This window comes from Netta rufina (genome assembly GCF_964035555.1).
Source record: "Netta rufina genome assembly, chromosome: Z".
Lineage (NCBI taxonomy): Eukaryota > Metazoa > Chordata > Aves > Anseriformes > Anatidae > Netta > Netta rufina.
In genome coordinates, this window is record NC_140126.1 from 45,266,362 (window position 1) to 45,292,903 (window position 26,542).

At 35.5% G+C, this 26,542-nt stretch overlaps 1 protein-coding gene across 1 annotated transcript in view; it reads right to left on the reverse strand.

The window, feature by feature from the left end:
- Positions 1-359: 359 nt before the first annotated feature.
- CHSY3 (chondroitin sulfate synthase 3) overlaps positions 360-26,542 on the reverse strand; it is a gene marked incomplete at both ends in the record, with an annotated part of 186,080 nt that continues 159,897 nt past the window's right edge. Inside the window, one exon of the mRNA XM_084305696.1 lies at positions 360-1,925. Within this exon, the coding sequence (XP_084161822.1) occupies positions 360-1,925 (1,566 nt within the window). The remainder of the gene's footprint in view (positions 1,926-26,542) is intronic.

Sequence of the window (26,542 nt, forward strand, 5' to 3'; positions counted from 1 at the left end):
ATCAAGTCTGAGAAATGCAACAAAAATGATACTGCATCCTAAAGTCAAAAGAGAACACTCCTCTGATGCAGTCTCTCATGATGGATGTGCTCCACGGGATCATATGATTGCCATGACTTGACTGACTTTCAAATAAAGGAAAACTGACAGGATTCACTTAACCAGTTCAGTAGGTATAAGAAACATCAGTGAACAGCAGACTCATCTTGTTTGAGGTCAACAGTCTTTGGAAGACAACAAAGAGGGAGTTTAAAAATACAACAGCAAAATAAAATAATAACAATAACAATAACAATAATAATAATAATAATAATAATAATGAGGTAAACTCCCCTTAAAAGGCCAAATGAGTTGATATGTCAGGAGAGAGTTCTATTGTACCTGACACCCAAATGTTTCTCTAGCCAGAGTTCCGCAAGCTGCATGGTAGAAGCAAATGTACTTGCTTTGGACCCTAAGCACATTTTATATTGTTTCGGATCTAAATTGGGGTCACACTGAACTGGGTGAAAAATATGAACAACTCCGACTTCTTGACTTCTAAAAGCCTTCAAGCCAGATGTTATCACTTTAGTATAGAGGTCTACATCCTCAAGTCCCCAGCCTTGAATTGAGGTATCAAATCCACCAGCAGTAAGTAGATCACTTTTGTAAATACAGGTTATTCCAAATCCATACTCCCTCCAAAATCCAGTTCTTTTTGTGAAAACAAAATTACTGTCAGCTGGAGGATTGCCTCCATGTACTACTTTTGGATCATATTGGCTGTAGATGATAGGGTAGTAAACCTGTTCTCCCTGAATAGTGTTCTCTCTGCATCGCTGGAGGAAGTCTGGTGTGAATATCAGATCAACGTCACAGAACAGAAGCAAGGTGCCATTGTCAAATTGAGATGAGGCCATTTCAAGACCTAAACCTCTGGAAAACTTTCCTGCCATAGGAATCAGAGACATATCTGCTGTAGGATACTTAATGTTATATTCTTTCAACAGTTCTATGTGTTTGCTGGAGTCTTGGCCTGACTCAGAACTGAAGAGAATTATTGCCAACTTTACATTCTGCCTGGGAATCAAGCAAGTCTTCTCAAAGTTATCCATAAATCTTGAGAAAATGTCAAATCTTCCTATAAGAGGGACAAGAATATGTATTTTCTTGTCACTGTGTCCCCCAATGTCTTTGGTGCCTTGGAACGATGAGGAAAAAAATTTTAAAGAATTTGAAAGAAAAGAAAAAGATTGTGTGTCAGTGTTGGTATCCTCCAGCAGGCTTCTTACATCCAGTTCTTCTGCTTCTCTGAAGAAAGGTTTGCTAAACAATTGCTGAAGGTAAGCATGACGTCTCACTGGAACTGTAACTTTCCTTCCTTTGTGCCTTTTGTACAAAAGTAGTAAATCCAGGATGTACTCCACTCCATGCATAGGGTCCACCCTACGGTAGCCATACTGTATTTCCTTGAAATCAATCAGCCTCCCTCTAGATCTTGAGTTCTCATTTATCATTTCCATGACTTGCATTACAGCATCATCCAGTGCAGCCCGCAGGACACTGCTCAGGCTCTGCCGGGGTGGCTGGTTCTCCACCATTGAGTAAAGAAATTTTCCTGTTAGGAATTCCCACTCAATGACGTCATCCCTTTCATGTGGCTGGAAATGATTGAAAGATGGTAACACTCCCAGTTGCTGATCTTCTTTATTTATTTCACTGTTACTGAGCTTGCTCATGAGGGCACGTTCCCTATGGAGCTGGATGGTCCGATAGCGCAGTTCAGAAATTTTGCGGCTCAGTATATAATTGTGAAGCCTGTATTGATAGGCTGGTCTTTTGTTTGGATGAAGGGTTATGGCTGTGTGAATCTTGCTGTTGTGAAGATCTTGAATGTAACCCTTCCGATTATGTTCATAGTTTTCATGAAACAATTGTTGCATCTAGAATAAAAGACAGGGAAAAAAAAAAAAAAAGACATTAAGTGGAAGTGTTTCTACCTACAAAAAGACTGACATTGATACTGTTTATCATTAGGAATTTTGCTAGATCATAGGTGTTTTCAGGCACAAACTTTAATGTATTTAACAGGAACTATTGGTTTTGATTGATTTTAGTCTCAGTTTCAGCACAGTCTGCAGTAAGTAAACATTGTCCTCTAACTAAACAGAAGGGCAGATATTTTGGGATTATTTTTATTTAATCAAACTGCAAAGGTCTATAGGTACTGCAAAGGTCTATGAGTTCCTGTGTGCAGGCTGAATCATACTGTTCATCATGAAACACTAGGTTTTCAGGTACATCTGATTAGCAAAGATGTACCTCTCTGTACTGAAAGGTTAGCATCATTGAAGATTTTTTCTTAAGAAAATCTTGAATTTATATCTATGCAGTACATAGCTGCCTGCACTTCCTACAGCCATACACAAATGGATAGTGATACTTAACATTCATTAAGCAAATGGACTTCATTTCACTACGTTATTTATTTATTTATTTATTTACTTGTTTGTTCCTGTTAGGAACCAACAAGGGGACAAAGAATTAAGGGACTGAAATTTAATCATTGGAATAAGTGTGCTGGCAGCGATATATCTAGCGATAATCTGTCGATTAAATCATAGATCATGCTAGTATAATTCATCCTGAGTAATTTCTAATGTATTCAGGTGACAAGAAAAGTCATTATACTTTTGTCAAATTACTAATTGTAATGTTTTAACTTTTTAGAAGACATTTTATGGCTGAAGCACAAGTCTAGGATTTAGAATACATGGCCTTTATACCCTTCTGTGCTAACATCTGAAGTATGAACAAGTCATAAACCTTTTTCTGACTCAGCCTCTTCCCTAAAAGTGCACATAGCTCATTATACATTTAATGTTATGAAAATTCATTCTTAAAAGGAGAGCAGTATGGAGGAGTAACACATTAAGTTCATAAATATAGACCCACAAGCCTTTGTGAAGTTCATACTTACAAACTCCACAGGGAAAAAAAAAAAAAAAAATCAGTGAATAGTAGGTAAAGAAGAAGAAGCTGTTCCTTTTATCTGAAAACACACTGGTCTGTAATTAATACATAAGAAAAATGTGATAATTAGGTAGAAATTGTTCAAGGAAGAGTAGTAAGCTTGAGCTATAATCAGATTTGAGATTTGTATTGAAGTTTGTTTTTTATACTCTAAGGAAATCAAGAAAGGTGGCATCTGATGACACAACATAGACTAAAAATGTGTATGCCATTTTACTGCATTTTTTTTCTAGAACAGAAGTCTTGTTACTAGAAGTAATAATAAGCATAGGGTAACAAATGTAAAATAATTCTTAACAGGCTAAGATCCATGACAATTGTTCAAAAGTCCATTACCATGTACAAGAAATACACATGAGAAACACAGGGTTTCAATACAAAGTTTCTAGGATCCCCCTCCCCACCCAGGCGCTAAATGACTCTGCTTGAAGAAACATTGCTAGTCAGGTCAGCATTTTTGAGGCTATGATTACGACATGGAGAAAAAAAAGCTTCCTAATTCTGCAGACTATCTTCAGTGATCTTAACTTTACCTTTAACATACATGTAGCAGATATTCCAGAGTGAGAGCACCAGTGAAAAAGATGTATATAGTTACAAGAAGACTCAAATACTCCTAATTCACAGAACACCTCCTGTCTAAACATGTCAGACCACATTTGTCCTATCTTGAGAAAGAGGTATTTTGCTTCTTGAGACGAACCAGCTACATGGTTTGGGTGATTTCCTCGCTATCAAAGGAAACAGGCACCAACATTATCAGTACTGAATCCCATAATCCCAGAATGGTTGTGGTTGGAAGGACAACCCCTCTGGTTAAGCATGGTCACCTACAGCAGGTTGCCAAGGATCATGTTCAGACAGCTTCCTAGCAGGGAGATTCCAAAACCTCTCTGAGCAGGGTTCATCAGCAGTGCTGGTGAAATCAAAATATGGTTTCTTCATGGATGAGAGATTAACATTGGCAGGACAGGCAGATTACAGGATGAAGAACTGAATCTCTCCAGTTGTAAACTTCACTCCCTTCCCCGCACCATTTATTTAAAGCTGTCTATTGCGTCTTCTGCAAGTTGACTATGCTTTTATATTTCCCTTTCAGTCACAAATCCCAACAGCTAGATCTTCTGTTTTCTTAGGATGCCAAAATACTAGCATTTTATTAATTGTAAAACTACTGAAAAGGTTATGTTATTTTCCGGAAAAGAAGTTGAATCTATAATTTTCACATTTAGAGTTTTACATTACAATCCCCTTATAAAAGAGAAAGAAGATGTATAACTTTTTAAATGAAAGAAAGTAAGGGAAGGCTGTTTAGTTACTGAATGGCATCAACATCCTTCTCCACAATTCCTGACAATCCTCTTTCCTAAATCCTCCTAAGTAAAGAATCACTTGTGTTTCTCTTCTTCGTCCATAAAAATGTTGTTTGAGTAAAACTGAAACAACCATAACCACCTTTACAAATATAACTTATCTGCTTATCTGAACAGCAAGTTTCATTTAAAGAATTATATATATACTTTAAATATATATATACTGAAATATTTATATATATATTTTACCCCAAAGATTTTTAACAGATGACAAGCTGTCACTGTAAATCTAAACACTGTCTTATTGTGCAAATTCTTCCATAACCCTTGACTAATTACAAGCTCGGCTTCACAGCAGATTCATTAGTAGCACTCATGCAACAGGAATATTCTATTAACATAAATAGTACATTTTTATAACATTCCAATTTCAGATGCCTTAGTTTATTAGATATGCTCCACTGAAATCATAGTGAGAAGATGTACTCCATTATACTAATGACTTAGCCTTTGATAATCAACAACAGATTAACAGCAGCAATGAAAAAAGTTTGCATCAGCTCTGTAATACAATATTATCACACATATAGAAAACTGTACTAATCCATTTTCACTGCTGTTACTGAGCAATTTTAATACATCTCAATAATGAGAAAACAGTCCAGAACTTATACTGAAAACAATACTGAAACTATAAATTCTTCCTGAAGATAAGAAGTTTTCTTATTTGCTGTTCACCATTGCACATCTTAATTCCCAAACACTACTCTAATACAGAGAACAAATAAAAGAGAAATTAATTTCTTAAAACAATATACTAACAGAATACTCCATTTTTTATTTTTTTTTCCCATTGCAAACTGCTGGTACAATAGTCAGAACAATGAGTGATTTCAATTAATCTAGTGGAAACAAACTTCATTTTTGATGGAAATATTCTATTTTGTCATTCTCTCTCTCTCTCTCTCTCTCTCTCTTTTTTTTTTTTTTTCTAGAACACGTGTTTTATAGAAGTTCAGATTTGAAATTTGCATTGGCATTATCTAAATGTTGTTTTTCTCAACTTTTTTTTTTTTTCTTTTTTAAATCTTGGTGCCATGTAAAATATTTTTTTATTTATTATTATTTTCTGTAGGAGAAAATGTCTTCTTATAATTCAAATTCAGATAAATGTGATGCTTTTCTCTGAAATTTCTGAACAATAGGTCTGTTTAGTCTGGTTCTGCCCAGGAAGCAAAAGGGAAGATGGTTAGCTTTCTTGGAGGACAGATTTGTGCAATGGCATGAACTGGTCAGTGCAGTCATAAGTGACCTGGAAAAGGAGGTGACTTGGGAGGCAGTAAAATATAATAACCTAAACTAAAATCATTCAGCATTGTAAAAATAAATCTTCCTGAAAAAGTTCTCATGATTTTGAATGGCTAGGTAATAAAATAGATTAAATTATCTGTAGAAAAAAATGTACAGCACTTGTGAAGAAGGCAATCCTAATTACATGAATGATAATAGATTGCGAGCCAGTTGTTAGCACTCTGGAAAGTTTTACAATAGACAATTCCATGCAAATGTCACCTCACTGTTCAGTTGTGCTGAAAGAACAAGCAAACGGGACACGTGGAATCACTTGGACAAGTCCAGAGTGAATCAGAAACATCACTGTACCATTGTCCATAGTGCACCTGAATAGTCCATAGTGCACCTGAATCTTGAACAACATACAGGTACCTTGTCAATACCTTTATGTCCCATCTGAAATCTGTAACATAGGAAAAGAAAGGCACTAACCAAGGTCATCAAATGATCATGCATGTATACCATTAGATGACTAGGGTGGAAGAGGGTAATCCAGAGAGGGCCATCCCCAAGACAAGCACCATAAGGGAAGTGGATAGGAATAATCACTGTCTCTTCTCACAATGAGAGCTCTGACTATCAATGATGCTCTCAAGATTCAAAAACAGAAATGTAAATACTGACATAGCTCAATCACAGAATTTACTGGTACAACAAGTTGTGGATGACTAACAATGATGCTCTCAAGATTCAAAAACAGAAATGTAAATACTGACATAGCTCAATCACAGAATTTACTGGTACAACAAGTTGTGGATGAAAAACTTTTACATGCATTCCAAAGCTGAGTGGACAATTTAATGGAAGTCTTCTATCATTGACATGTTAAACACAAAGGTCAAATTTCTCTATGCTACAGATTGGTGGTGCTGAGGTTGAGGCTGTACATTAATAAAGGTACATGTACAATAAAGGCACAATATGCCTTTATTCTGTTATATCTCTCCCTACTTCTATGGGTTTCTGCAGAGAAAGCATACTTGGTCAAAGGAACATTTCCCCTGACATGGTAGAATCAATTTAATCTTACTGAAAGTAGTGAATGGGAGAAATTATTTTCAATTCAATAAAGGGATGCACAACATTTTAATTTTTCATACTGCATGACTTTGTAACTTTCTTGAAGAGTTTGCTGCCTTCAGAACAATTCTTACAGCACAACTAACACAAGAGTTGGCAAGGGTTTCTGCTTGCCTCTTTTCATGCCAGCTGAAATTAGAAGTTGGCAAGAAACACCAATAATCTAATCATGCTCAAAGGAACTCCGAACTGCAAACAGGAACAAAAGGGGAAAAAAAAAAAAAAAAAAAAAAAAAAAGATAAGAACCAAATTGGAATATTAGAATAAAGGCAATGCTTTATTATTGTGGGAGAGAAATACAATAGCTAATACGTAAGCAGAATGTAATTTGTGTTGTAAACCCTGAACTCTTTGCAATCTTAGTGTCTTAGTGATTCGCTGATGTAATAAAAAAGGAAAGTTCTTGCTACACACACACAAAAGCCCAAACTAACACACTTTTATTATTGCAAAACTATAATTCATTAAAAGATAGAATGCAAATGGTCATTTTTAAATCAACAGTTTTATTTTTCTTTGAGCATTACTTAAAACAGTCTCTCCATAACTGTGAGGACATGATACTTAATCCCCTCCAGGTATTCTTAAATCCATAATACTACTAAACTGTCCACCACTTTATCTAAACTTAGCTTTTAAAAAAATCATAAATATAATCAAGAACTGTTATTGTGTTTGTTTGTTTGTTTTTCACCCTGCTTTTTAGAGTTTAGGTTTTCAAAATATAAAGAATTATTCGATATTTTCCGATTATTTCGAGAGACACTTCATCCATATAAAAAATGTATACAAAATCTGAGTCTGGGATGATACTGTCTGGCTGAATAGCAGCAAGATAAGTATCTGAACCAAGGAGAAAGTGAAAACAAACAAAAGACAATTCAGATGCAGGCTGAGGTACAGCTACAGGCACAGTAGGATTTTCTCAATAATGTGTAATAGAATATAATACAACTTTAAGCTTTCCAATGAGTGATCATAAATTTCCAGACACGAAACAGATTTCTGCAAGTCTCTTGGCATAGTGTTATGAGAAAAACCGTCAGCCTAAACAAGATACGGATTAAGACTGAATGTACAAAATACGTATGTACTGGATAACAGAGTGGCAACAAATAGTGTTGAAATGGGGGACTGTGAGTTTAGAGGACCTTCCTCTAAACTAACAGAACCTTCTGGGTAACTAGTGCACTGGCACAACATGTGGAGCACAGCTTATGACACAAAGGAGAAGGCATCATGACCAGACAAGAGGAAGAGATATCCAATAAGAAGAGCCAGGAAACTTGAAGCAGTAGTTTCAGAAATTCCAGCACGAAACCATACATCCATGGTTATAGGAGGTAGGTGACTAAACATATTAGGAAAGTTGACTTTTTAAACTGGAAATAACTGACAAGTAAAGAAAACGTAAATATAGTAAAGAGAATGTAAATATATGTCAGCACACAAGGTGAATGGAAAATTGAACAGAGTACAAGACATCAGTGTTTCCTCCACAGAAAAGAAAAATGAGATTCTGTGTTTCATTGGTCAGTGTATTTCTGAAAGACACAGCAGACAATTACAGACAAATCTGAACCTGCATCTTTATCAGAAGTGTGGGATTAAATCAATGCCAATGAGATTTGCCAGGACTGCAAACTGTTCTATGAGAAGGAGTTAATGTTATTTGGCTTCTTTAACTTCAGAAAATGAAGGATAAGGATCACACTGTCTCTGAATACATTCAGAAAATAAGAGAGATTAACTAGAGCAAACTAGCCATTACCATTTCCTACGATTACCTGGGTAGGAAATTACAAAGGAATTTCTACCTGTTAGAAGAAAAAGTCTTAGATCAGATTTTCAATACTGGTAATATATATAACTTTGAGTTTTATCAGGTTGTAAAAAACAGATTTCTTCTGAAAAGGGGAATCTATGACTTGACAGATCCACTCATTTTCTCCTAATGATAGAGTTTGTGTCTTAGTAAGAATTAATTACATATTAATTGGCAGCAGACAAGCTTCTTACAGATATTACACTGAAAGTACTTTACATCCTTTCTCTATTCACAGTTCTTAGCCAACAGCAGTTTTTTGTTTCTACTTAATGTAACATCTAACAGCAGCTTTAAAACTTTAAACAATAATTGTAATAGTTTTATTTTTATAACAAACCCATTTACTTGTAGTTTATAATACATCTGAGTAACAACTTTATGGAATATTTTGCCACAAAAACAGAACAAGGACTCGTGGTTTACTATTCACATTATTGTAAGGGGTTAAATACCTTCATAATATGCACATCACTTTAATATATGATGCAGCCAGATACAACATAGGGAGAACTAGCTTATAATTATAATCTAATGATTATAAGAATGATTATAAAATGCCATATTTACAACAGTTATATCTTCCTGCATAGTGACAGGCACATCTGCTAATTCTTCCTGGAGAAAAAAAGTTTGTGCCAATAAAGCAGCAGAAGAAAGTGCTGAACACTATTCTGTTTCATTCATCATTAACAGACACATTAAATAACTCAGGCACCAGAATCAACAGTCATCCTGCTGACATTGTCCCCAGGATGAACAAAACTTGATGTATCAATTCCATCTCTGGTATGTAAGGGCTGGTGAGAAGAAAATTTACAAGTATACACCATGAGTTCAATTAATAATGTCTTCACCATTAGGACTGCTCAGTCACTAGAATGGGGTCTAGCTTCTTATTTACAAGTAAGCTAGATATATGTAATGATCATAACAAAATAACAAATTTATAAGTCAAAATAACAGATTTTTTGACTCTTGTAAATGGTAGAATTGTGCATTAGTTACTTATAACTCTTCTGTTTACTCTCATCTTAGATTAATAAATAAAGCTTAACATCAAAACTTACAGAGTTTGATGTTAACCACACCTCCTTTCTCACATGAGTCAAGCCATTGGTCTGAAATAAGCTCAGCACTCTTTAAGCCAAATAACATCAAGGAAATCTGAGATAAAGCTCTCATGAAACAGTATTGCTCTATTAACAGTAGCAGATTTTTTTTTTTTTTTTTTGACATCTCTTTTTTGGCATAGCTTTACATTAAAACAAAACAAAATAAAACAAACAATTAAACAAACAAAACCACTCTGGATCTGAAAGCTTTCCCTCAAAGTAGGAGAGACAATACAAGGATATATGATGTCATGCTGTTCTTTTATATGATTTTACCAACTCTTCTGTTATTAGGTTAGATCATCAATCCTACAAGCACATGAAAGCCAATGAAAAAGCCTATGTTAAAAAAGAAAATTAAATACAAAAACTTCTGGATGTTAGGAAAAGATTCTTCACCGAGAGGGTGGTCGGGCACTGGGACAGGCTCCCCACAGGTCATGGCACTGAGTCTACCAGGGTTCAGGAAGCATTTGGACAATGCTCTCAGACATATGGTCTGACTTTTGGGTTGGTCCTATGCAGAGCTAGACTTGATGATCCTTGTAGGTGCCTTTCAACTCAGGATATTTTAATATTCTATGATCAACCAACAGCACTGACATACAAGTACTGCAGCATACCTGCAAGAAAACAGCAAAATGTCTAAAATCACCCTCTGAATTACCTAAGTGAAACAGCTGTGGAAAATGTTGTATTTCAGAAGCCAACGGGTTCAAGGAAGCTATGCCTTGACCCTTTCAAAGGGTCAAAAAACTCTCTTGGGTTTGGCCTGCCTAGTGCCACTAACCCTCTCCTTAAGCCCCAGCCAGACTTCAGAGCAGGAGCAACATGGGTAACTGGGAAGGGGCAAGGAGTTAACTAATTGGTAACAGTATAACAGTGACAATGAGCAATAACCCCCACTCATGGACAATCTTTGCATTTATGTGTAAAAAGGAGAAAGCTAAAAGTGCTGATTGTGTCATGTGTGCCACCACCCTCTTTACCCTTGCAGACAAAAGCTAGCTCAGGTGTTTTTATGATGCTGAAAATGTTCCTCTCCATATTCTGGGAGAAAAAGGACAAGCAAACACAGGGAAGGTATAACTGATTTTCCCTCTGTGAGCTTATAGTTAATGTAATTCAGTGATCTTCAGGTTTGTGGTTGTTCTTCCCACATAAGTCATTGGGAGAGTTCTGGAGAGGACAGCATATCCATGCCTTCATGGAGTTACATAATGAGACACTGCCAACTGCACTGAGTCTGGCTATGTGGTCAGACCTGGGAGCCAAGCATGTCACCTCAGCACAGATGTTTGCAGTCCAGTAGGAAAACTCACCTGCAGTTCTGCCATCCATTTGCCTCATTATTGCCTAATTACTTACCAGAGCGCCATTGCCTGCTATCCCATCTGGACAACAGCCCTAAACACACACACACTTTAAATCCTTTTGAAGATCTTAGCAGCACACATGCACTTCCTTAGGCAACACATCTGTGGTTAAGATAAATATTTCCAAATGATTTCCAAAATGCTCTTGGGTTTTCCTCCGCATAAGATGAAGTGGCAACCTGCCTTCATGCGAGAGAAACCCTCCCAAGCCCTGAGGGCCACACTGTGCAAACTGTATCTCACCCAGGTTCCTTCCATGCTGCAAAGACTCTCCCAGCTCCTGGTACAACCACCCTGCCCTGAGCTCTGCACCTCGCTGATCCCTGATGCCTCACATAGATTATCTGGAAACCTCTTGCAGAAATAGGGATTCTGACTTTATTCCTGCAAGAAGGACAGATTTGAGACCTAGCACCCTGTGTGAAGGTTTAAGAGATTGCTGCTTTGGTTTCCAAGCAAACTTTTCCACATCTGGGAGAAAGGAGAGCTGAGAGCTGTTCTCTACTTGTCAGTGACCTCTAAAACAATTTCAGATGTGGAAGGACTGTGTCAAAGGTGGTTTTTTTTAATTTTTATTTTTTATTTTTTTCCTTGTTGGAGCTTGCTGATAGAACAAATGCTAATATTTATTCTCAAACAATTCTTTTTGGTTGGAGTTTTCCTAAAAACAAGCAGTTCTTTTATTATCTTATAGCTCAGAGATACTCTGTAGCATCCTACAATAATATCTATACAGATGACTTGGAAAATACAGTACTTTATATATACAAGTTATATCTTCTGACTGTAAATGCTATGATGATTGTCCTAGGATCAATAGCAGTACAGTAAAATGCTCTCATGCTAAGCCTGTAAATAATTTGCTGTCATCAAGGTAAAGAAAATTGATTTTCTTTCCAAATGCTAAGACCTAGATTTCAGTGATTTCTCTTTTAGATATAGTATGAGACAGGAACAGAGTCAATTAATAAGCAATATTTCATAATTCTTATGATTTTTAACTTTACAAAGGTTTCTATATAAAACTTAAACAGAGCATTTAAAAATGTTTTTATCTATAAGCTATAAGCATTTCTATTATGTAATTTAAAAATAAATAAAAAAAAAGCTTAATCCTTGACTTCAAGGAGCAAAAAAGGTAAGTTACTTTGTTAACATCTTACCCTAAAGTAGAACATTTCTGAAAGCATGTTAGAACCACATTGAACCATAAGAATGCATTCCTGTTAGCAAAAATAATGAATGTTTTATTGTGTCCATGAAGTTATTTATTAAAATAAATTTGAGTTACAATTAACTCTATTACATAATCAATGTATTTTAAAGTGTTTAAGTATTTTTCCTTCCTGATCTTAAACTGTTTGTCACTGTGTTATTAAAAGTAATAAAAATCTCTTGTGTGATACTCATTTCTTTCTAGACAAACTGGGGTGAATTGTCCTGATTGTGCCTTCTAGCACTGAGTAAGTGAGAGATTTGGCCATACACAGGCAAAAACATTAAAATATTCTAAATTGCTAGTCTCCAGGACTTTTGCATCTGAAACACACACACACACACAGACACACACAGACACACACACACAGACACACACACACACACACACACACACACACACACACACACACACACACACACACACAAAGTTTAAAGGTCACAGATTTGTTTAGAAACAACAAATTCCATCATTTGGAATACAGAAAAAAGATGAAACGGTGACTTGATGACTGATTATCTTCTCTGAATTGTTTCAATGTGTCTTGTGAAATGAGCATTTTGTTTAATGATAAACTTCATTAAACATTTGTTTAATGATAAACATCACTAGAACATGGAGTTGTGCATCTGTGGATCTGATCAGAGATCTGAACGTTGTAATTATTCTTGTAAGTGCAAGAATAATTAGCACAAAAGTTGATTTCACGTCACAAATTATACCCAAACTGGAAACTTGGTATTTTTGTAATACATGGATAATATTGCATGGGACTAACAGAATATCCCATTTTTTAGGATTACCCCAGAAAGAATACTTCTTCCTGAAAATTTTCTGTTTAGTTACACAAAGTATATGAACAATTCCATTATTTTTATGACAAGTTAGATTTTTTAAGCTCTTTAATTTTTGGATTCTGTTTTATTACAGAGTATTTGGCAATATTCTGTGCCTTCTGAAACATGGTGCCCAGTGCTTATGAATTCTGAGGGAGAATAAATCTAATTGAAGAATCTTCATGTTCGTACTTTAGACTGTTGTCCACTAAAGAAACTATACATTTTAGGTTGTTCTGCAAAAATTAAAAAGTTTGTCCTTAATTGATTCAGTCCTAAGACTCATTTCTTTTGAACTAACTAATTCAGCAGTTTAAATGCTGAAGAAATTATTGAGGAAAAATCACTATCATTTCTCATTCTTTTGAAAAACCAACCAACAAACAAACAAACAAAAAAACATAAAAATCAGCTTCAGGACTATAAACCCTGAGATCTAACTGCTAAGGTAAATTGTTTTATGTTAGAAATGCTTCTCTGTCTCACCAGTTAGCCAGATTTCTGGCTAAATAAAGAGTTTTAAATAAAATCAATTATTCACATTTAATATTCACAATATATTTATTATTGCATATAAAAGGGAAATGCTCTGAGGTATTATACAGCAGTGTAATCAATTGTTAAATGCTCATCTCAATTGGGTTTTAGTAGTCAATAAGTATTACTGTTTGAGGCTAAAATTTGAGGCTAAAAATAAAGCAAAACCCATTTTTTTCAAGCTTTTTAGTTGCTGTTTATCTTCAGGTTTACCTGATTTATCTTGATACAAAAGACAGAGTAAAAATCATAGAATCATAGAACAGCTCAGTTTGGAAGAGACTTCAAAGATCATCTAGTTCCTCCTCCCCCACCATAGGCAGGGATGCCACCCACTAGATCATGTGGCTCAGGGCCTCATCTAACCTGGTCTTGAAAACTTCCAGGGATGAGGCATCCACATCTCTGGGCAACCTGTTCCAGTGCTTCACCAGTGCCTGGGCTCTCTTTATGCAGCCCAGGATGCAGCTGGCCGCCTGGGCTGCAAGTGCGCACGGCTGGCTCATGGCAAGCTTTTTGTCAACCAGAACCCCCAGGTCCTTCTCTGCAGGGCCGCTCTCAGTGAGTTCTTCTACCAGCCTGGGGTTGCCCTGGCCAAGGAGCAGCACCTTGCAGTTGGATTTGTTGAGCCTCGTTAGGCTCACATGGGCCCAATTCTCAAGCTTTTCCAGGTCCCTTTTGATGGCATCCCTTCCTTCTATTGTATCAACTGCACCACTTAGCTTGGTGTCATCTGTTCAAAAATGAACAGATCTATGCACCTTGAAGTCCATATTAATTTGGAAAGAGTACTTTATTTTCCATGAATGCCAACAACAATAATAATAATAATAATAATAATAATAATAAAAATCTGTAACTAGAAGATGTCTTTATATGTCACATACCAAAAAAAATCTCTTTTTAAGCCTGAATGACAACTATTCAGTTTTTATTTATTGACTGCTAATTAATATTAACTGCCTTTACATGGCTTTTTGTCCTTTTCATGGCTTTTCATGCATTCCAACACATCACACTGTCACCCTCAAGCACTAATCTTCTGCAAAGACATAAGCTTTTGGAACTTGTTTGCCAGTACTTTTAATCCAGTGCAACCTGCTGCAACTTTGATTCTCAGCCCTGAACCCTATCTTCTTTTAAGAGCAAGGGACTGGGCCAGATGATCTCCACGGTCTCATTCAACTTAAATTATTCTGTGACTCTGCAATTCTATATTAAGATGTGTTCTGATATTAAGAAACATAATCAAAACAGTAACGTGGCAGAATTTTCAGAATCGGTTTCCTGAGGTTTTCTGAAAAGCAACTGGAGGAGAGGATGGAAATTAGTAGGAAAGAGACATTTTAAAAATACAGAACATAAAGACAAAAAAAAAAAAAAAAAAGCATCTTAAAAGAAATTCTGCATAGGATAAGGATGGGCAATGTGCGCAATAGACCTGTTTTGAGGAGTAGTGAGGAAGAGTTCACTTATGGGACCAAGAAAGAATGAAAAGAATATTCAGATATGCAGGAAGGAAAGGAAGGAATTTCTCATTCAGAAAGCAGACTTTGCCCTGAATAAGGGAATGCTGTACACTATGGGACATGTTCTCTGCTACTGAAATGTTCCTGAATGGTAAAGAGAACAAAGGCAGGGAAATGCATGTAGGGCTTGCTTTGTCTGACACTGTGCTTTCTACGTCAACAAGTAACTACTAAGGAAATGCTCCTAATACCAGTGAGGCATCATAAGGCTTGCTAACACCTACCTCCTTCCACTGGATGTTAAAACATACCAGGAACGTTTACACAGTTGAACATAGGGGATTTAGCTGTAAGGGATTGTGAGAAATAAGTGGTATGTTAATGAAAAAGCCAACATTTCCAATACTGAAGGGTTGCTAGACCAAAGATCAACTCTGAAGGGGCCTAGGATGCCCTAGCCAGAGCAATGCCAGGCCGTGTCTAAGATGCCAGGAGATGAGAATATGCAAGAGCCCATGGACTGGAGCCAGATATAAGGGTGGTTGGTGGATTTTTCAACACAGAGCTTGTTCAGATATACAAAAGAAGAAATATAACAGAATGTTTCATTTGCCTTTGCTGTTGCTTGTCTGATTAATTCTAGAGATATTTTCTCCTCAGATACAGAGAGATCTGAAAAGAATAAAGTGTTTCCATATCTGCAAATATTCATAACTCATAATAGCAAATCAGATTAGTAACAGAAAATAACTCAAGCACTGAAATGGGAAAAATTGTTTTAAAAGTCATTCAGGTTCTCAGGAAAAAAATGAGATTGGCTGGAAATTAAAATAAATAAATAAATAAATAAAAACCCCTGTATCTTTCCATATTTCAACACAATCCATAATGATGCATCTAAAATTTGATTTCTCTTGAGGTACAGGCACACAGCTTGTTTTCATCTCTACTGTTCAGCAATTACAACCTTTTTTTTTTTTTTTTAAAGAAACTATCACTCTACTGCAAATGCACTTCAGAAAACTGCTGTTTTTACCCCCTAAAGAATCTTTGAATTATTAAAATAAAATTCAATAAATGTTTGCATAACCAATTAAGTACAAATTTATACTTCAGCATTATCAGATAATGTTTAAATGATGTACGGAGTACAGCAACCATAACTTCTATTAAGTAACACCATGAATTTTGTGTTTAAAAACTTTGTCAACCAAATGAATCGACTGTCTGAAATTATTATCCACTTGTTTATATTAATGTCTCTGCACCTACAATAAAAATACTGCTGGAAAAACAGTTGGCCTCAAGTGTCTTTTTTATTCACAATTAGCAATATTTCACAGAGAATTACTTCAAGTATTACTATTTCCAAATCCATTAGATCCATCTGGATAGATTTTTCACACAAAAAGACAGGTCCAGCATTATAAAGAGATATGCATAACTGAAAACCTTAAAAGCTTGTCATAGGAGTGACACTTGGTAATTTCTTTAAAGACAGAGTTTAAGAATTCAATCTGCAGCATCTGTGTTAAATTACATTCAGCCAGACAGCATCAGATAAAAATTCACTGCAACCTTTCATGCACTGCAGGTTTAAGGACAAAGACAAGAATGGGCCATTGAGGTAATACATGTTTTTAAAACTAACTTGTATAAAAGCAAAATACATTTTGAGGGCAAGATAACTGGAAAGGACTTAAAACGCTGCTTGGAAGCTTTTTGGACATCTTTGAGAGTTAATTCATTTCCTTGCTTCAAGCACAGTACATGATGTTTGCCTTTCTGTTTTGGGGTAATAAATGCAACATATTGACAAAACCTAAGGTATCGAAATGGATAAAGACCAACAGAAATTGTCAAACTGAAAATAGAAGTAAGTCAGGGCCATTATATATCCAAGATTTACAAGGAGGAAGATACTGCTAATATAAAAAAGACAATCATAAAATCAGCAACTGCAGCAGAGCACTGACTTTCTGCTTAAAACTCGAAGCATTTTACATTTATTTGATTTTATTTGAAACCTTCATGTTTATTCAAACTGCCTTTGAAATGTGGTGTCATGCAAAGGGTGTTGGGTGGAGTACATGTTCAGTTATGGATGTGTTGGAGCAGAGGAGTCCTGAAAAACAGCACCCAAACACAAAACAATCAAATAGCAACAACAAAAAGGAACCCTCCCCCTCTCCCCCCCAAAACAAAACAAAACAAAACACCACCAACATTTGTAAAGCTGGCAGAAGCTACAACTCCTTCTTCACACATTTCTCTGGATATGAGACCACAACCATCATTCCATTTCATGTGATTTCAGTGTACCTAGGCTTGACAGACAAATGACAGATGACATGAGCACTGAAGTGTGTTTAAGTACCTGTCTGTGACTTGATCTGTGTATACCCATTTGTAGGGAAGTGGTTTGAATGAGAGCTATGACAAATGGCTGCCCACAGAATGAACTATTGCTAACTAGTCACCTTGACCTTTCTTATGTGATTAAAACAGGCATAAATTAGAGAATGACAGAATCACAGAATGGTAGAGCTTGGAAGAGACCTCTGGAGATCATCTAGTCCAACCCCCCTTCCAAACAGGATCACCTACATCACGTTGCACAGGAATAGTATTTCCACAGCAAGTCACTCAGCAATGCCCCACTCTGAACACCAAATCTTCCAGTCCTCTTTATGAACCTTGGCATCCCTCAGCCACCACCTGAGATGAGCTGGCCTTTGGTCACACCACAAGGCTTACCTGGTGTGTCCAGACCATTTACACTTCTAGGCTCCCCCTTGGGAATGCAGGCATGAACAGTGTTCAGAGAGCACATAAGCATGAAAGAAGATCAAAAGAGCACTTTTCTGGAGTCAAGGCTCCTCTCTTTGTTTCCTCAACCAGCAGTAGGGCTTTGTCTTTGCATTATGCAGAGGTCTTGCATTGCAAGTTAAGTTGAGTTTGGCACTGGGAGCTGTGCTCCAAAGGTGACTGGAATGGAAACCTGCCTCCCAGCCAGCTTTTTCTAACAATGGTAAGAATAACTTTACAGAGGAAACATGCAGTCATGCAGCTGCAATAACACAGGAATAATTTACAAGGTAAGGGAAATCAGACATGTCTCTTTTACTAGCGTGGAGAAACTGAAAATCAGCAGACATAAAACTTTGTAAAGGAAAAAGTCTGTGTGTGATCAATTACTTAAGGAAGCCAGCACATCTTAAAATCACTGAAGCACAGAACTTATCATGAAGCTAAAGGGATTAAACATACAGATAACAAGAGCATCAAAGATGCCATTATATAGGACAAGAGCAGTGAGGATCCTTGCTGTTCCAGGGCAAAAGCAATTTGGTAGCTCAACAATGGCACATTGCAAAATCTTAGCATGAGTGCACTCCAAAGATCAAGCCTACAGGATGCGATATTAATAACCCTTCTCAGAGAAATATATTTAGTAAAAAATTAGATTTTGAATTCTCTCACATATGTCAAAACACATTTTACATACTGAGAAGTTGAATTTTCAGTACCTTTGGACAACAAAATAATAAACACAGAGTAGTGAAAAAAGAGTTTTTCTTTATTTTTAACCTGATGAGTACATTCCAAAAATAATTAAATATATTTCAGAGTCCCATTCTTACCTCTCATGTTAAACAAGAAAACACAAACATCAGCAGACCTGTATCACATGGCCCAAAACTCTTCATTCCATCTCTGCTGATTAAATATTCTCTTCTTAATATTAACTTAAACATAGCATGTATAGCAGCTTCTACAAATTTTAGGAATGACTGAAACCTAATTCCACTGGCTGATCGAGTATTGAAAGTTGCTTCCTAGAAGTTTCCAATGGAGAATTAAAGACTGAGATAAAGAAATTAGAATCACCTAAATAACCAGAATTCTCCCCCCAAAACAACAGACAAAATCAAGATGGCAAGATTTTCTGTTATACTTCTCCACTCCCTTGACACAAAGGCTGTTCACCAGACTTCACACTGCTAGTCTGCACGATTGGCCAGATTTAACCTCTGATTTAATTTTGCTGCACTAGCACTGCATCAAATCATTACTCAGTTGAGGAACTGAACAGCATGCTCTCCTTGTCAACCTACTTTTTTCCTTTCTTGCTTTGTCAGTAAAAAAAATTAAATGACTTAAAAAAGGATGTTCAAATTAAGATTTTACTCCTTATGGTGTAATCAAGATTAAGCAAAGCTTCCTTCCAGCTGATTTTATTAACATTAAAGTTTATGATAAATTATGAACCACCCTTGAGCTAAACATTCAATTAAAGTAACATAAACGTGGCAGGATGTCTGTTACAATGTTTTTCTTAGAAGAAATCCTAATTATATTGCCATTATACTTTTCCACGGGCATTGCTGTGTTTTCTGACTAGATGGGATGAAAATATAGCATTAATTAACATGAATGTATTCCTACAACATTACCGAGAATTAGTTTTACACTAAAAATAAACATAATCCATGTCTACTGAGTTATGTGCTTCATGGGGACTGGAGATATTGCACTAAACAGTGACTCCCCATTCTCCTGGTATTATAAAATATTCTTAACAATACACTTTATTGTTGGGTTTCCGAATCAGGAACTGCTGCTGTTTAGTAAAAAGAAAAAAATCTTCCAGCTGCAGAGTGGTAATTTAAAACCCATTTTATACTGCCTCTTATGTCTTTATGGCTGAAAATGTTACTGTTTTACACATTTGAAACAAACATTAGAAAATCTATGTTACAAAAAACAAAACAAACAAACAAACAACAAAAAAAGTCGTATTACCTTCCTAAAGGTAATTTCTAATTCAAACCATAGAATTCAGACTATTTTTTTTTTTTAGATGGTGAAAGACACAAATATTCATTGGTTCCTCAGTAATAAACTCTACCAATTTTCCTACAAATCACAAAAGCATGTCTAACCTAGTGATTAGCTTAAGAAGGAATTCGTAATCTACATGCACTGTGTCTCATTATGTTATACATTTCTGTACCAAATAAGTGTGACCAGTGATAAGTGATAGGACCCAAGGGAATGGTGTCAAGCTGTGATAGGGAAGGTTCAGGCTGGATGTCAGGAAGAGGTTCTTCACCAAGAGGGTTGTTGTGCACTGGAATAGGTGCACATAATTCATAATGGAATGTTGTACACCCGTGTGCTACCAGGAGTTGGACTCAATGATCCTTCCAACTCAAGATATTCTATGATTTCTGTTTTATACCAAGTCTGTCACAGCATGTATATAGTATAGTATAGCATTTCTATAGTATAGTATATATATAATATATATTATTTACTATATTATATAAATATATATATATACTATATTTATACTATACTATTGTATATATATATACTATATATATACACACATATATATAGTGTGTATATATAATATATAGTATATACTATATATACTATATATAGTACTATAGTATATACTATTTCATATGATGAAATATTTAGAAAACTTCTATAAGCTAACCATAAAGATTATGGAATCATACAAATGCAAAACAAGAAAATTGGCAAATGGGGAATTGCGGTGGAGTATAAGTAATGGACAGGTTTTACACATTTGGAGAAATACTCAAGAGTAGCAAATTCCCAGTGAAAACAATTCATAAAATAAAATAAAATAAAATAAAATAAAATAAAATAAAATAAAATAAAATAAATAAAGCACTTCATATTTTATCAATACAATTGACCTTTTATTTTTATTTTTATTTTTTTTTAGAAATGAGTTAACCATCACTTTTATTAAGTTGTTAGTTGTTTTGTTTGTGTTTTGAGGGGAGGTTGTAGGGTAGACAAAAGAGTAAAAGGAAAGTAGAAATCCATACAAAATACAATAATTCATTTTAATTTTCCCCCATCTCTTGCTAGAAGTGTTACAATACCTTGAAGGAATGAGACTAGAACTAGAGAAAGCTGGATCTAATTCTGTAGGATAACCTCTTCTTTATTTTTAATAGGATAAATAATAAGAAAATTACTCCTCTTTCTAGGTGGCCAGTAGTTCCATTTCTTATTGATAGCAAGATAAGTTCTTTCACACACAATTTAATTTTCTGATCATCTTGAAAAAGCATTTCAGAGCCATTTGAAACCCACCTAATAGGACTTTTACATTTGTTTTCTTGGATATATGCCTACAGGGAGCTGTTATTTCTGTTACAGGCATGCCTAACAATTCCTATAAAGAATAAAATTAAATAACATTTATTTAAAATACTGAACAAAAAGGGGAAAACAACACAGAACTTTAGAAAGGTGTGATAATAGGAATAATATAATTCAAAATCACAGTAACAAAATATTTTTTCCTGCACTAGGACTGAAGACAGAATGTGGAATGTTATAAATATAAAGCAGTTAGACACAATGGGTATTTACACTCAAGTTGCACTGAGATATGAAGGCAGGTTGAAATGAAGGTGGGTTGAAATGTTACTGTATCTGGCTCAAAACAAAACTTTGCCTTCCCAGAAAAGCTACACATTATAACATGCAAATGACCTCACTCACATATGGAGTTCACAAACCTTATCAAAAAGGAAGAAGGAAATAATGTATTGGAACCTTCCTGCTAATAAGCTGAAAAAGCAGTAAAACTAGGAATTGGAGACATAATTGGTTATCATTCCTACCACTAATGTGGTAGGAATGAACTGATCAATACAGCTATCATCAGTTTGGAAATGAGTTTTGGTCTTTTCTATTTACTGTCAGATAGTAGTTTGTTAGTTTGTTTTTAACACTTATCAACGTATTTTCCATACAGCTATCACCAACAGATATTTCTTTCAAAGTCAGGTTTAAATATATTTAGAATAGCAATGAGTTCTTTCATCAAATAAGCATGTTGTATTTACTTGTGAAATAAAAGTAATGCTGTTAACTATGCAACAGCTACTGTACATGAACATATTTCAACCACTACCAGCTTAAATTACAGTTACACTGGTGACCTGGAATAGCTTAACATCCTAACAACAACAAAAAAGAAAGCCCACCTAGCCTAGGGTCTTTCTGCTTTTACATAAATCATGTAAAGGAAATTATTAGAAAGCATGTGTCCATTCCCAGACTGGTGTCAAACTGATAAACCTATTTCCCCACCTTACTCACCTCTCAGCTTATAGAAACTGTAAGTATGAACTCCTACTAGGTCCTCCCTTCTTCCAGTCTACAAAATAATTCCTTAGTGGCCCCTAATTTTAAAATGCTCACATTAGGAGGTTTAACTCATAATGACACATAATCTATTTTTGTATATAATAAATTCAGAATCACAATCACTGAATTTTAGTCATTTTCTTAAAATCCTTCCCATAGAACACTTGGAACAAGCAAAATTTATATGCAGCACACTGAGCAAGGAGCATTCACAGACAATTACGCTTAATCACTGCCTTAATATGGGCAATTTCTGGTGTATAAGATTTATTTTTAATGCAGTCTGAACTATTAATTTCATACAGTTGGCTTAGAATAAAAGTGTGAGAGGGAAAAAACAGAACCACTTAAAATAGGAAATGATGCAAAAGCACTGCTTCTTATTACTGTTTCTGGTGATCCTTGAATAGTAGTTTTATAATGCCTTCAAGTGCATACAAAAGTAGGCATATAACTCTGCCTTCAAGAATTTGAAATATTTGTCTCAGAAAGCTTGCAGACAGTAGCTTTTTAAAAGTTATTTCAAGTGACTTTTGTTAACCTAGGAGAGTTATAACCTTCTAGTTTTGTCAGCCTCAAAACTGTAAAATCAAAATCGTCTGGAAAAGGTCCTGCAGCAGCAGAAAATCTTCAATTACCATCTTCAGTTTTAGAAGGATTAAATAAAACAACTAAGCATACACACACACACGCGCACACACAAAACAGACAACTTTTACTTAATAAATTCAGAGAAACAGAGGATCAGCATTTTTCATTTGAAACAAACACTATCATTGTCTTGGACAGCAGTCACACCCACCATACTAAAAAGGCAAGGTCCACAAAGGTTCCCAATTTTCTCTATACAGGCTAGAACATATGCTGAGGGAAGATTCATAATCTAAGATACAAACAGAACCGATTTATTTTATTTTATTTTATTTTATTTTATTTTATTTTATTTTATTTTATTTTATTTTATTTTATTTTATTTTATTTTATTTTATTTTATTTTATCACTTTCCATAGGCTAGTCACACAACTAGTGCATCTGACACCGCATACAGGCCAGCTACCAGACAGCATTATTTGTGACTGTATAAACAAATACGGAAGAGTCAGAAGTCATAAATAGAATTGTTAATCCAATGTTTTCATTAGTCCTTGAAAACATCATCTACATACTTATTGCATAATGCACAGAGAATACATCTGCTTGCCAGATCTACTAACTAGTTATGTGCAAAATACATGCTTAATGTTTTCATTACAAATAGACATAGTATGGTTCTTTTTAGAAAGGCTATGAAATGTGTCTATGAGACGCACGAGTAACTTTCTAACTTATAATCAGTGAAAATGAATCAGGAATTATCAGTTCAGACACTATGATTCAGACACTACTTATGTACTGTCTGAACTGATAGGCTGCTCACCATCACCAAACAACTAGATTTTCAGTACACGAAATTTTAAATCTCATGATACCAACTGTAATTTTCTAAAGCTTACAGCCACTTGAAAACTACAGTAAGCATGTCAATACTTAAAACTGTCTCCATTACCTATACATTTGCCTTCCAGAGACAAATTAGAAGTTCAGTAAGCTCAATATCCCCATGTGAAGTAAGCTGCAAAGAATACTAACCTTTGTAAATATAGTATTTGGCAATAAAATAGCTAAAACGTGTTTCACAGAAATGTTAAGGAAACTACAGATCACTTTTACATTAAGTATAATTTTAAGTTTGCTAACTAAGCAAGGCTCTTTAGAAAAATTTCACTATATTTTAAAAGGATTAAAACCTCCACTTCCCATATTCTGTAAGCACAAAGAAAGATCACCCATTGCATAGCATTCCATTGGAATAAATTACTTCATCACCTTTCCAACTCTGTCAACACTTCCTCCCACTAGCTGCAGTTTTTCTTCATATGAACTAAAAGATTTCATACAATTAGATGCCAAATAATTGTTTTCAAGTTTTATTTCATTGGATATTGATGGAGTCTTGAAGAGAGCTTGTACGTCCAAATCCTCATTTTACTACCTCTACCGTGTAGCTCCAATAAATGCCATTGTGTCTCCCTACAGTCCTCACCTGATATAAAAGCTCGTAAGCATTGGTGGAAGGGAAAAATTAAACACAACCTTCCCCAATTTCTACATGTAGGAGTTTTCAGTGCTTCTATTTTTTACTACATTCTGGATGCAATATTACTGTTCTTTGACAGAAACAAAAAATTAAAAAAAGTACTTGCTACCCATCCATATGACATAAATACATGTAATTGCTTTTCTCTAGTTTTGGACTTCACAAGAAATTTCAGGATCAAAGGTAGGGGATGTGGCAGTCTAGAGCTGCAAGTTAAGACTGTCCAAAGCACACAGCCTGGGCCAGGAATAAGCAAGTAAGGTCACATCAACTCTTGACTGCTCCTATTAAATCAGTTTGGTCTTCAAGATCCCCAGCAGAGGCTTCAGCAGAGGCTTTGAATTAATGAAGGCCGATTATAAAAAAAAATATTAATAATACAGAGAGTTTTTAGCTCCTGCTGACTGAAAAGGAGAGCAGAAAGGAGACCTGCTGCTGCCAGTTCTACAAAGCACATGCCCTAAAACTTACAGTTATCTCTCTCTGCCCGCATCCATACTTATGATCATACCTACTGTATTTTCTCCTCAAATCCTTGCTCCTGTCCAGTGGTCTTCACTGCCCTACTCTCTGCCTCTCTGCATTCCCAGGCACCCTGTCATGGACCCCATGCTCTTCTACCGTACAGAGGTGTTTCTGCTTTGCCCCTCCAGCCACCGCACTGGCTTGCTTTAGAGGGGTAATGAGTAAGCAGTCATGTTGGCAGGTAGGTGCTGTCAGATGGCAAAATATCCTTCCAGCAGATGACAGCTTTGAACAGCATAATTGTCTCTGTCTTTCCCACAAAAACAATCTGTCTGTAGGTAAATTTTCACAATGATGGTTAGTACGGATCTGCACCTCGATCATCAGTCTGCTAGCTGATGACCCAGTAGCCATCCCCAAGTATGAATGTGAACCCATTGGTCAGTAAGAATGCATTTCTGCTTTTCTTAATGCTGACCAGCAATATTATTTCCCTAATCTTGTTCTTCAAAGATGTCATTCACATCTTGCAAAATTATAAGCAAAGAAAATAAAGCCTTTTTCCAGGAAGATTTATGCAATCCATAATTAACAACAGCACTATCAGTCCAGGCTACACGAAATAACGGCATAAACTCAGTAGAAAAACAGAGCTTCTTTCACAGAATTAAGTCTACCTTCTGCTCACTAAAGCAAAAGACAAATAAAAGTCTTTGATTAAAAGTCCAGACATGTTTACATGATGTGTTCTGATTTATCCAATATTTCCTATCACTGTCTGTTACTATAGTATCTCTGTTTGATAAATGACTTCAGCTCCTCAGAGTTTGTAGTTAGATTTGCAGATATTTGAGTACTGATGTCACAGTGTAAAGACTTTAAATAATCTGCTTAAGTTTTAAATACAGGATTTTTAGTCCCTTTTTCTTCATTTCCTTTATTTGCCTCTTTTTACATTGTTTCATTTCCACAGCTTCAACCACAGTCATAGCTGATTATTTTTTCCCATTCAGAAAAACAATATATCCCATCACTAACTAAAATTTAGATCAATCTGATGTTCATTTCTTATCAGAGATTTTTAAAATTTCAATAGGAAAGTACATCATTTTTTCCTTCTTAGAAAATATTTTATTTGCAACTTCTCCTGCAGATTTCCATTTGCAGAAAACATCACATGTTTCCTAGGGCTCTTCATTCTGTCTAACAACCAAAAAAATGTTTTGTGTGGGCACTACATTGCCAACAGCTGACTGTAAAACTTAAATCTTCTCCGTTGAAGCCAGGCAATTTTTGATGGGAATCGCTCCGGGTACTTAGCAGTCCAGCTGACCTACACACTAGCCAAAGGTGTACTGGGTACTTCAGAACTGTGAACACATGTGCATAACTGATGTTTGGGAATTTTTCCTGTAATGCATTACTGAAGATTCAAGCTATGCTGAAAATGTAAAATAAATAAATAAAATAAAAAAGGAAGAGACAGTAATAAAAAACTCATTCCCAGAATGAATTCCTACTATTTTTTATACAATTTTATACTCACAGTATTTTTTCTCACTGATACTGCACATTTTCTTCAGAAGCCATGACCACA